The 13,622-nt window shown below is 44.3% G+C and overlaps 1 protein-coding gene across 7 annotated transcripts in view; it reads left to right on the top strand.

Annotated features, from left to right (window-relative positions):
- Nucleotides 1-7,491, top strand: part of secisbp2l (SECIS binding protein 2-like) — a 29,536-nt gene extending 22,045 nt beyond the window's left edge. For 4 of the 7 annotated variants that reach the window (XM_080729609.1, XM_080729608.1, XM_080729610.1 and 1 more), the window contains exons 15-18: nucleotides 1,745-1,965; nucleotides 3,241-3,395; nucleotides 5,235-5,517; nucleotides 6,050-7,491. In XM_080729609.1, coding sequence (XP_080585735.1) covers nucleotides 1,745-1,965; nucleotides 3,241-3,395; nucleotides 5,235-5,517; nucleotides 6,050-6,696 — 1,306 coding nt within the window. In that variant the 3' untranslated portion in view covers nucleotides 6,697-7,491. The remainder of the gene's footprint in view (nucleotides 1-1,744; nucleotides 1,966-3,240; nucleotides 3,396-5,234; nucleotides 5,518-6,049) is intronic. The other 3 variants (XM_080729613.1, XM_080729612.1, XM_080729611.1) reach the window with 1 other exon arrangement.
- Nucleotides 7,492-13,622: the final 6,131 nt, after the last annotated feature.

The raw sequence follows: 13,622 nt of genomic DNA, 5'->3' as shown, positions 1-13,622 counted from the left end.
CAGCAACAGAAATATTTGTTCCACTCAAAAATCACAGTCTTGACCGTGCCCTGTGCAGACAGAGAGTTGAGGCTCTGGACTATACAATAAAGAATTGTAGAGAGTATGGCACAGATGCCCAGCACATTGCCCCTTCTCAGCACAATGTATGCCAGCGCTCACAAACGGGCCTTTGTCCCTGGGCATTCTCTGCTGTAGGCCCATTGTCTCGGCCCACCCTGCTCTAAATACATAGTGCATTTAAAGACCTCCGGAGTCAAACCCTTCCCCTCAGATCTGACCACCAGGGCTCTCCCGTCCTCAGACCACACTACGTAGCCCTCTCTGATTGATAATTCTTCAAACCCATGCCATACTGGGCGTGCAGATGTTATCCCAAGTGCCTGCTGTTATAAATAAACAAGAAAACAGAAAAGAATACTTGGTTAACAGCAAATGTGTGCGCATATGTTTGCATGCCATGCCTATAGGCTATGTTGGAATTGAACCTTATTAACTTTGTTTAATGGATCGATTTGTACAAAATATTTGGATCACCTGAGTATGCACCAGTTGAATCCTTAGAACATAAAAGGCGGAATCTTGCTTGGCAAATGGAATTTAGTTTTTGCCCACACTGATTTAATCTGTTGCAATTTGTATAATGATGCATCATTTGAACAGGATAGAGGATGCATGGTGCTGTATGTGAAAAATCTCTTAAATGACAGGTGGGCCATGTATTCCAACCTCACTACTTTGCTGTTCCAAGAGACACTTAATGCCTCTGTTTGCTGCGCAACAAGCCATAGGCAAAAAGGAAATCAGTCTCGATCCAAGGAAGAATGAAGTATCATGACAACTGGGAGTCTTGGCGGGTGGAGCTTAAAGCAGAGCACATTTTCTATGAAAACAGCTGAAGCCACTCTGATTTATCATACAGTTACTTTAGATAATTGTAGGTTGAGTATATTGTGCTGGTAACTGGTCTACTCGCCGGAAAACCTTCTCGCCTAGATTTTTTCCCGCCAACCTCACGCTGACCGCTTGTTGGAACGGTTCTAGTATTCTTGCATTTGTTTTACTGAGGATAAGTTTAGATATAACTTTAGGGTTAAGCATAGCTTTACTGAGGTTAAGATTAGGAATAGGGTTAGGTTTTGGCACTGTTTTACTGAGCTTAAGGTTAGGAATAAGGTTAGGTCTAACCGTTTAGGCATAGTTTACCTTTGCCACAGTGCCAGTGCCAGGTACAAAATCTAAAAGTATCAATCACATCTGACACCGTCTGCTACTCTCTGTGCAAAACCAACAAGATTTGAAAAGAACAGTTAAGTGCCATTCTCAAATGTAAAGAATAAATATGTATTTGGCTTTAATTTCATTTGCAGTTACATACCAGTGTTATTTTTTACAGCCATTAGTCTTAGACTTAGATTTAGTCTTAGTCTTTTGAATAACACACATAAAAGTCCTAGTCTTAGTCTTCTGAAATAGTTTTAGTCTAGTCTAGTCTTATCAACAAAATATCAAAATCTTTTAGTCTTAGTCGACAAAATGAACACTGGTTTACCGAGGTTACGTTTAGGAACACCACCGTTCTACCGTTCCGCCGGATAGACGCCCAAGGCGAGTGTGTTTTACGGCGAGTCTTCTGGTATTCATTGTGCTCTGCTAAGTTGATGTCTGGTTAAATGTATGCTGCTCTGTATACATCTGTTAAATGTCCTCACTCTCTTGTGTATTTACCTGCCCCTCCCTCCAGGTACTGTAACCAGGTGCTGAACAAGGAGATTGATGAGAGTGTGACCATGCTTCTCCAGGAGCTGGTGCGCTTCCAAGAGAGGGTCTACCAAAAGGACCCCACCAAGGCCAAGTCCAAACGCCGCCTGGTCATGGGCCTCCGAGAGGTCACCAAGCACATGAAGCTCCAAAAGATCAAGTGTGTCATCATCTCCCCCAACTGTGAGAAGATACAGGCCAAAGGTAAGGAGGACAACAGTCATTACAGCAGGGGTCTTCAACGTTTTCAGGCTAAGGACCCCCTAGCTGAGAGAGAGATGTAGCAGGGACCCCCTACTACATATTGTGTTGCAGATTAAAAATGTTCATAGATTTCTTAGACAACTTAGACTTGTTTGACAGCACTGTCATCATGTTGGAGTAATGTGTGTTTTCAGACATTTAACCACTTGAACCGTCAAATACTCTGCTCTTCTTTTCCCTCTACAAACCTCTTTGCCAAAAATAGCCGATCTACAAGCGTACAACGCCTTACGCAAGGCGTTGTAAGCTTGTAGATCTGCTATTTTTGTCTGATGTTCTACCCAGAATAGGGACGCTAGGGTTCAAGTGGTTAAAAAACATGATCCTATCACACAAAGTTTCTGTTGAAGACCCCTGCATTACAGGATATATAAGTTGTGTTTCTTTTTACACTACAGATTAATCTGAAACAGAATATTGTGTAAAGTTCGTTTTCTTCTGTAATATAATTCAAAAATTGAAACTTGTTCTAGATATATTGCGCATGCAGTGAAATATTTCAAACCTTTTTTGTTTTCATTTTGAATTGTTATGGCATACCGCTCATGAATATCAAAAACACATACCTCAAAATATTACAATATTACCCGATACCACTCTAAACAAGGATTCATAATACAGAAATGTCAACCTTCTGAAATCGAAGTTGCTTGAAGTCCAGTGTGAAGTTTCTGCAGTCAGTGATGATTTGGGGTGCTATGGCATCTGCATGCTGTTTTATACTATATATTTAGATGAATCTGAACATTTGGTGAGGAGTATTATGTTTGTTGGACTCAACCACCAGAGGGCAGTAGAGTACTGTATTATTGGGTTTAACTTCATATCTGTGTTACTCTAGATTTTAACCACTTTTAGCTATCAAATTGCTATTTTTGAATTTTGAAAAAGTCTTTGAATATTTTGACCCTATTCTATAAATATCTTCTAAATCCTTCTAAGGTTTTAGAAAAACGCATGTTTCTATGTCAGTGGTTCTCAAACTTTTTCATGTCAAGGACCCCTAGAATTATATGTATTTGGCTGCCGACCCCATCTCAAAATATTATGTATCAGGGACCCCCCCAGAAGCAAATATTTGAGTTACAAATGTTTGCTTTAAAACTCATTCAGCGTGCTTACTTTATTCTTCAAGTAGTTGCCATTCATTTGACATGCTATCCTTTCAGAATGTTGTAGCCTACTTGTGAATGTGCTAATTGCTGTGTATTGCAGGTGGTCTGGACGAAGCGCTCTACAACGTGATCGCCATGGCCCGGGAGCAGGAGATACCGTTTGTGTTTGCCCTGGGCAGGAAGGCTCTCGGCCGCTGTGTCAACAAACTGGTGCCCGTCAGTGTGGTGGGCATCTTCAACTTCTCTGGAGCCGAGGTGAGGCAATAAAACTACGTAAAAGTGTCTGAAACCCGCCTACCAGTGACATCATCTAAGGCAGGGGTTCCCAAACTTTTTTGTCTCAGGGCACCCCATAAATATTTGTTTTAATCTGAGGCACCCCTATATTATAATTGTCACTCCCAGCACCTTATATTTATAGCATATCGTCGTTGTCGGGTGGAAACCTTTTATCATCTATAAAATTTACTAAACTAGTGAAAACAGCAGATCTACAAGCACACAACGCCTCGCATCGCGAGGCGTTGTGTGCTTGTAGATCGGCTGTTTTCACTAGTTTTGTGTGACAGTCTTGTATGATGAAGCAGGGCTTTTCTTTACCAAAAGACGTACAAATTTGAAACTTGGAGATATGAGGTTTCTGCCCGCCAGTGACGATATTTTAGTGATTATGTTGCGAGGAAAACGTTGCGATAATATCCATTTTGGTTAGAACTGACTTAAAATAGCTTTGTACTTCAAGTTTAAAATGATACTAAATGTTTTTTCAAGTGTCCAAATAAATTCCAAATATTATCAAATTATCTCGCGGCACCCCTGGACTGCCGTCACGGCACCCCAGGGTGCCCCGTCACACACTTTGAAAACCCCTGATCTAAGGCAGTGGTTCTCAAAGTGGCCTTTTCCACCGGCAAAGAACCGGCTCGGATTCTTTCTTCCGCCTATGGGATGGCAATTTTCTTGGAACCTTGGTTCGTTCTTGCGAAATGGCCACGAACCAAAACCAACTTTTACGGTTCGGAACCAACTCGGTTCTCGGTGGAAAAGCTCACCTCTGGTTCATCCCATAGGCGGGAGGAAGAACCCAAACCGGTTCTTTGCCAATGGAAAAGGCCCCAAAGTGGATTCCAAGGACTCTGTGGTCTGAGGGGTCTACCGGTAATATTGACCCATACAAGTCTGTAACTCTTGACAGGGTTGACGCCGGGTCCATTTGGTTCCATTTGTACACTGTCAGAGTTAAGGGGAGACCTTGAAATGTGAAAGTTTGAGAAACACTGATCTAAGGGGAGTCCTACAGTATTTAGTAAAAACTGCAGGCTTTCTATTCCTGGAAAGTTAAAACGCTCTAATGGAAGCGATTGTTCTGGCGTTAATAAAAAACATTTGTAAAATCTTTGTAAAAAAAACTGTTGTGGGGCACAGACCAAATATGTGTGAAGTCGTCCTTTAAGCATTATGATTGACTGTGACTTAATGGCCCATCTTTGTGTCGTACAAATGTTTAGTGACGTTATCTCAGCTTACGTGATCACATGCGGAAGCAGAAGTAAACATTAGGACGAGTAGAAAAACATGGCAAGCGAACATGTTTTAAAAGTCCGTTGGACAGCTGAAATGGACCAGGAATTGGTGGTAAGAACACGGTTGTCTGTATAACGTTTCCTCAGACACATTTTGAAACCATTCAGGGAAACAGGAGACACGGGGAGAACCCGCCTTTGTGTATGTGTGAACAGCGGCTGTCTTTCTCTCGGTCACCCGCTGTGCTGTTCCATATCGGTAGCGATCCAGATAAATATCAAACATTTTTTTAAATAGTTGAGCTGGCTCCGACCGTCCTGCCAGCAACTTGGCAGGGTTAAGATTGGATCTTTGAACCCTCACACTAGACGATATTTATGCCCGAGGTTCGCCCCAGATCTAGACGCAGGCCCCCCTGATACTCGGGAGGGTCGTTAAATGCCCCGATTATCTTGTAGTGTGCAGCCAGCTTTTGGATAATGTTGTCTTGTTTCTTTTGTTAAATGTGGGTCCAGAACCCGCTCTGAGCCCCGTCACTGTGTTTAAAGGCTGTACAAATAAATGTGTTAGATCTTTTTCCCCCTTCACTCCTCTCCCCAACCTCTCTTCTCAATGCCACACACTGTCCTCCAGGGACTGTTCAACCGGCTGGTGTCTCTGACGGAGGAGGCCCGCAAGGCCTACAAGGACATGGTGTCTGCCCTGGAGCAGGAGCAGGCCGAGGAGGCCCTGAAGAACGTCAAGAAGGTCACGCACCACATGGGCCACTCCCGCAACCCCTCCGCTGCCTCCGCCATCTCCTTCTGCTCCGTCATCTCTGAGCCCATCTCTGAGGTCAACGAGAAGGAGTATGGTAAGACATCACTCATTCCTTCTCTTGCCAGCTGTAGGTCACTCACATCCTGCAGCCAAATGTTCTTTGAACATTAAAGTTTAAGGGGCATCGTGGCATTTCTGTTGCTGCCACAAGGCTGTATATACTGTAGTACTTCTCTCTATTAGGTCTGCTCCTACCACTAACACTAAAGCCCCTTGCATTTGAGTCTACTTGAGGTGCTATTTGGTTGTCCTGACCTATAACCTTATAGCCTTACTATGCTTATATTTATTGATATTGTATAACACTTGGTTGTTTTGAAATGTGCTCTATATTTAAACTGGCATGTCATTAAAGGTAACCATTTTCAAAAGATTTCAAAAATGCAAAAAAGAAAAAAATAGATATTGCAGATTTACAAGCACACAATGTGTCTCGTAGCGAGTGACCCATCGTGAGTTTGTAGATGTGCTATTTTTTTTAAACTATTGAATGGATAAAATAGGGCTCAAGTGGTTGTTTCAGGGTGGGACGCATTGTAAACTACCATGTGGGGTCATCTTTGCAGAGACCAACTGGAGGAACATGGTGGAGCCCACAGACGGCCTGGAGTCAGCGGAGGCCCAGCCTAGCCGGCCTGCTCCAACCTCGGCGGACGGCCCGTCGCACGCCACGCCGGCTAACACTAGCAGCGTCAGCGGGCCCGGCCAAGGCGCTCCCCAGTCCAGAGCGGCGGCGCCGGCCCAGGGCCAACCCGGGGACCGGGAGGAGGGCCGCACCGACGACCGCCTGGAGCTGGCCTCCCAGCAGAGCACGGAGACAGGCTCCCTGGACGGCAGCTGCAGGGACCGGCTCAACTCCTCCATCACCTCCACCACCTCCACCCTGGTGCCCGGCATGCTGGAGGAGGCGGAGCAGGAGGAGGAGGAGGAGGAGGAGGACTATGCGCCCGAGGAGCCCATCTCCGTGGAGGTGCCGGCCCTCAGCAGCCGCATCGAGTCCTGGGTCTCCAAGACCCTGGAGAACCTGCAGCTGGGGAAGAGCCCGGACAGTACGGACGAGGAGGACGAGGATGAGGAGGACGAGGAGGACGAGGTGGAGGTGAGGAGGCAGAGCGAGGAGGAGTTGGAGGAGGAGCTGGATTCGGCCGACCTCCCGGAGATGACCAGAGCGGATGTCAAGGAGCAGACGGAGGTTAAGAAGAACAACGGTTGATGTGGCCTCGTTTACTCCTTTTTTAGTTTTTCCCCCACCCGCTCTGTCCCTCATTTTATTTTTGTCTCATACTCATTCCGTCTCTCTCACATATCCTTCTCTCATAAAACCAGCAACTCTCCTTTTCTTTTGTTTTTAGCCCCTGACACCAGACATAATCTCAGGTATCAACCAGCTAACCAACCAACCAACCAACCAATCAGTACAGTCGTACACATACTACATGCCCCCAGACCGATAACGTGGTCACAGGCCCACCCATACAGACACAGGAGTGGTAGACTAGCCTTACAGCTCACGTGGACTGAAGACCAACACCACCTCTCTTCTGGAACATGGGCCGTCTTTTAGTCAAACTTAAAACACCCGTCTATTATTTTTGTTTTGTCTTTGGTGGACGTGAAGGGGTGCCGTTGACGTCTTCAGCCCACAACCTGTTTACACTTGAAAGAAGAGGAAAAAGGTTGGATCTCCTCCTCTGAAACTGTTGGTGGATGCAGAGGGGGGGGGCGGATAGGGGAGGGAGTGTTGCAGATCCAGTGCTCAGACACAAATCTGCACTCTCTCTGTGACAACTGAATTTCCCTTGTGGGATCAACAAAGGTCTATCTATTGTTACGACTCCAATGGCTTGCTGTTCAGCGAATGAAGGTTGGGATGGCCTCCAGGGACGTGCTGGGCCCCTGATTCAGCCCGGGAAAAAGAGTTGGAGAGGCCCTCATTGCGCGCTACTCAAAGATTTGCCATTTCAGATCATGACCAGTGGGCCAATTACATGAGTTATATTTCGTTGTTGTCGGGTGGAAACCTTGTATGTCCAAAACCGTTTGTTTTGTATTTATCATTTTAAAAATTATTTAAACTAGTGAAAACAGCCGATCTACAAGCACACAACGCTTCGCGGTGCGAGGTGTTGTGTGCTTGTAGATCTGCTGTTTTCACTACTTTTGTGCAACAGCCTTCTATGATGAAGCAGGGCTTTACTTTGCGAAAAAAATTACAAATTTGAAACTTGGAGATACGAGGTTTCTGTCCGACAGTGACGATTTACTTTGTTGGCCGCCCAGCCCCCAAAATGGAACGAAGGCCGACATTTTATTTTTATTTTTTTCCTTATGGCCGGCCTGATTCAGGCCGGGAATGAACCGGCCGTTCGGGAGTTGTCCCGCTTTTCCCAATGGCCAGCACGTCCCTGATGGCCTCGGCTCCATTTTACGTGTTTGTGTTGAGCCAAGAGAAGCTCACAGCTGCGTGCGTGCGTGTTTGCGTGTGGCTGTGTACTACCTATTACAGGCTCATAGTTGACATTGCCTCTTTGTTGTGCTTATTAGCTTTATCTCCATGCGTGATCATGCGTCATTTTTGCCCCGCTGTTCCAGCACATAAAAGGAGGCATGCATATGTTGACTATTGACTCGATGCTTTGTTTTCTACTTGTAGAATATGGCAGTGTCAGGGGTTCTGTCATTCTACCGAAACCACTCGCACTCGTCAGTCTGCACAGAATGTTTTTATTTCTTTTATGTGTGTTTTTTTATTTGCATCCTTTCTCTCTCTTCAAATGAAAAATAACATAGGAAACGACGACATGATGACTTACTAATAAGAAGTGAACACACCTCATGTGTATATAACATGTCTAGATGGTTCTAATACTCTGTAATAATCTTGTCATGTTGATCTTGCCTAGTGTGAAACTGTTTGGGGGTGATTTTCTTTTTTGTTTTCTGAGTGGAATGGTCTTGAGTTGCTAGCTGCTTTCTGTGTCCAGTATAAGGTTCCATTCTATTGGTCTGTGCTTTTACACAATCTTTCAAAAATCAGTGTTTTTGAGCGGTGCTTACCGCTCCTACATCTGGCTTTGTGTGTATGTACGTCCGTTTGTCCATCCCCCAAAGCTGGGCATTGGCCTATAGCTTTGCGGGACGTTTAATGAATTTAACTCATAAAAGCCACCGCCCGTGTCACACTGGGGTTTATTTTTTTATTTTTCTAAGCTTATCTGATTTATCACCTGTAAGTTGCATCCTCCAAAATGCTTTAGCTGATATTAATGCTCGTCCTTTCCAACCAATCGTAAAGTGATAGAAGTAACCTACCTTTTGGATGGACATTGAGGACTGCACGTTTGTGGGGAGTAAGATCGGCATCTTAAAACTTGAATAATAATCCTTTAACTGCAGACGTTGAACATCGATTTTAATTGACCAGAGGGGACTGTGCATGCGTACATGCGCGCATACACAGGCCAGCTGACGGCTGTTGACCTCTGAATTACATCCAACTTATGTCCACCTAGCTCCAATCGGAACCTCTCCCTCCGCTGTATAGGAGCTACGTATAGCGGAGGGAGAGGCTCCCAAGTGGGGCTACATGTCCACCCAGCACTCCTCAGCAGAGCCACGCTCTTATCAGTACGTCCATGTCTGCATTACACTGCCCTGGGGCACACCGTATGGTTTTAAAACTATTTGTATGATCAGAGAGGTACGCTGTGTTTAGGCTTTTTCTTTCTGGCTATTCCATCGACGTGTGTTCAAGTACAGCAAGTGTGTTCTTTGCACTATGTAAATACAGTAATAGTAAAGATCTTGTAACTAATGTGAAGAAGAAAAAAAAGATTGGTTTGAATGAAGTACCTTTTTCAGCGTGTTCCCTTTGTCTTTCTATGGCTATATTTAAGGTTGTCTCTTTCAGACTGTACAGCACTAGCAACATTGTTAGAGGCTATTTCTCATACCTTAACTGTTATCATACTTAAACTATCTGGACTGATAATTAATATCATTAAAATGTTGTTTACATAAATCTTTCTTGACCACTGTCTCTGTGTCTCCTCAACTTATACTTTTAGAGACGTGCAGTTATACTACTCCTCCACCAGGAGGAGACAATATGTAGATTTTATGTACTTGAAAGTTTCTTGGTTTCCTAGTAAGCTCACATACTGTATGAACATACTTCTTTTATACATGTATGGTTTCAACTGGGAGGGTGTGGACACATTTTATGTCTTGCTGTCAGTCAGCTTGCAGACATCGCATCTCTTCCTCTCCGTTTTCCCTCCCAGCCTATAAAGATGAGGATGATAATACTCTTTTTGTGTTTGCACGCACACACGCACGCGCGCGCGCACGCACGCACCAGTCACCGGCGTACTCGGAGAAGCCCTCTCTGGGATCGCACTCAATGTGTCTCCAGCGACTGGCCTTTTCCTCTTCCTCCCAGAAGCAACCTACGAAAGATGAGGATGATGATTAATTAGTCTTTTTGCTGTCCCCAATCCCCTGACATACATACATACATACATACACATACACACACACACACACATACACACACACACACACACACACACACACACACACACACACACACATAAGAGATACAATACAAGGACACAAGGGTACAAGTAGCATCGTCTTCGGCAGTTACCAATAAAGGAAGAGATTGCACTGACTGTTGCAAGCTGTTTAGCTGCTTTTTTGGTATGACAAGTTGTTGGAATCCTCTTACAAACAATCTACATACTTGTCCTAGGCCAGTGTTTCTCAAACTTTAAAATGTCAAGGTCTTCCCCTTAACTCTGACAGTGTACAAATGGAACCAAATGGACCCAAACCATTTGGTTCCATGTGTATGGGTCAATTTAGAACCCCCTAAAGGAACCCACAGAGTCTGTGGAATCCACTTTGAGAAACACTGTCCTGCCAACGCTGCCAAAGATGAACACAAGTAGATTGCAGCTATAGCCTAGCTCTGATGGTTCGTAGGAGCGGCTGGTGTTTAATGACTTTAGTCAGAAAGGCTTCCTCCAAACTAGAATCAAATTTAGTTGCAGGCGACGTCAAGAATGAAGACTGATTTGTCTCCTTCATGGACAACATCTGGTGTAATAGCAGAGAGATGTGCAAAGATTTCCTTATGTTCATTAAAGAGGTGAAACATGGAAGGAATGTTTGAACATCATCACAGACAGTGCAAAATGTTTGGACAGGCTATGTCCTTTGTTATGCGATCAACTATTCTGTTGTGGCGTGTTATGTAAAGTCCTTATAAGCATAGAAGACATTCAGAATGTGTGACATGGTTTCTGTAACAAGCCCTGTGGTGTGATGCAAACAATTAGGTGCATCATGGGTGGAGGGGAACCAAGAGGGAAAGGTTGAGTTTGGTGGCAAGGACCTGTAACCTGGCTTTTACTGTAAAGGTGATAATGTCCTTGTTGAGAGCAGTGTTCCTGAGAAATCAACGGCAGACAGAGGGATCTATTCTGCATAGAGAAGACATGCACGTTTTCCCTGGATTTTGAGTCCAGTCCAGTGTTGTTGTTGCTGATGTTGAAACAGAGGCCACATCGGCCACACACCACACTAACAGAATCCATATATGGCCAAGACAGCCCATATCTGTGTGGCTGTTTCTACATACAGGGATCTCCATGTATGGGCATAAAATGGATTGTATGTATGATGTCGGATGTCATAGACGACGTCATAGGACTTTCACATAATGAATAACTTCTTTTGTGTATCATTGTCTTTGATGATTGTATAACTGAGCAAGCATGTTTGGGCTCTCACACCATATCTCCATATACAGTACATGGATCTCCATATATGGGTACCAGGGGTCTCCATATATGGGTAACTGGTCAGATATACTGTACATCACTGGCCAGATGGCCAAGACATGGCGCGACCTCGCCCTTAAGGGCCCTTTAGGGCCCTATAGTACTAGTAAGACTCCCTAATCGGGAGATAAGCGACCGTTGGTCGCTTATCTCCGCAAATAGGCCAAAAGTTTGTTTTACCAATTATCAAGACATACGGGCAGTTGACAGTTTGCCATGGTTACTCATTGAAGTTGAATCTCCATATATGGAGATAACCTACGCATCACACTAAGTCTGACCTCACCAGCCCATATTTGGGCATGAGCAACTTATGTCTCCATATATGGAGATATGATGACATCACACAGTCCTCAGCCGATGATGTGGCGTGATGTCATACAATACACAAACGAGCCCTACAATATAAAGGGGCAATTCTTGCCAGGAAAGAAGCATTTCTTCGACTCAGACCTTATCGCCAGGGTTGGCTTATAGCAGCTGTCGGTAGGACCATATATGGATTCTGTTAGTGTGGATCTCCTAACAGGGCATCATCTGGGATACAATCCCTTTTATGCCCATATATGGAGATCCCTAACATAATCCCTTTCATGCCCATATATGGAGATCCTAACAGAATGCCTTTCATGCCCATATATGGAGATCCCTAACAGCATCCCTTTTATGCCCATATATGGAGATCACTAACAGCTAACAGAATCCCTTTTATGCCCATATATGGAGATCCCTAACAGAATCCCTTTTATGCCCATATATGGAGATCCCTAACAGAATCCCTTTTATGCCCATATATGGAGATCCCTAACAGAATCCCTTTTATGCCCAGTTGGTTGCTAGGGTAAAAAAACATGGTTGCTATGGTAAACAGTTGGTTGCTAGGGTAAAACCATGGTTGCTAAGGTGGTTGCTAACGTACACTAACAGACCAGCAACAACAGACTGTTGCCACAGCAACGTACACAAAGGTTTGTGTACACATGTGGTGTGATGTCATACTGAAGATATATGACATCACACCGTACACAAACAAAGGTGTGACGTGTGACGTGTGACCGACGGACGGACGGACGGACGGACGGACGGACGGACGGCCGGTGGAGGTTTTGGTAGTAAACTGCTCCCTAACGGTCGCAACTAAACCGTGTCGCCACCATGGTAACAGCTACATGCTGAAACAATGACCACACTTGGAGATGAGCATGCTGACATCCACCATGGTCACAGTCACTTGCTGAAACAATGCCCAAATTTGGAGATGAGCATGCTGACATCACTGATACTAAACAGTGTCGCCACCATGGTAACAACTGAAAACTGAAACAATGCCCAAATTTGGAGATGACTGACACCACTGACTGACATCATAGTACTAACATCACAACGGGTATTCCACAACTGGATGTCAATGGTGACTGTTCTGCCCTACAGGCACCAGTCTGTGTTTTCCAACATTATTGCGACCGTAAGGTCGCAGTTTAGTATGAAAACCTCCACCGGCCGTCCGTCGGTCACACGTGCGGTCGACCGCACGTCACACGTGCGGTCGACGTGTGATGAGGTCACGATGAGTCATCTATGCCCAAATATAGATTTCTAGGTCAGATGGCCCATAGAGTTTGTGATGTCAAACCTAGCAACCCAATATAAACAAACCTGATGTCAGACCTGAAGTATCCTTTTATACCCATATATGGAGATACAGAGATCTCCATATATGGGCATATTAGAAAGCCCATATATGGGCATATACGGATGACATCAGGGATATCCATATATGGGCATAAAAGGGACAAGGGCTTACAGTTAAGAGATCTCCATATATGGGCATATCAGAAAGCCCATATATGTTCATATACTGATGACATCAGGAATATCCATATATGGGCATAAAAGGGACAAGGACTTACAGTTAAGAGATCTCCATATATGGGCATAAAGGGACAAGGACTGTTACAGTAGATATAGAGATGTCCATATATGGGCATAAATGAACAAGGACTGACAAACACTGAGATCTCCATATAACCTATGGGAATATAAGGGACGAGGACTGTCAGCTTGTAGACCTATTTTCTAAATATTGTTGTACATTAAAAACTTGAAATGGGTCGTTCTGCATAGTACTTGGGATTTGTTGATGTAAATGTTCACATAGAGTGTAATAATTGGTAAAACAAACTTTTGGCCTATTTGTGGAGATAAGCGACCAACGGTCGCTTATCTCCCGATTAGGGAGTCTTACTGGTATATATATATATATATAGTCTATATATATATACTTTATATCATA

Source organism: Nannobrachium achirus (assembly GCF_963921795.1).
Source record: "Nannobrachium achirus genome assembly, chromosome: 7".
Lineage (NCBI taxonomy): Eukaryota > Metazoa > Chordata > Actinopteri > Myctophiformes > Myctophidae > Nannobrachium > Nannobrachium achirus.
The sequence above is the reverse complement of the archived record's forward strand: the minus strand, read 5'-3'. Positions and strand labels throughout refer to the sequence as shown.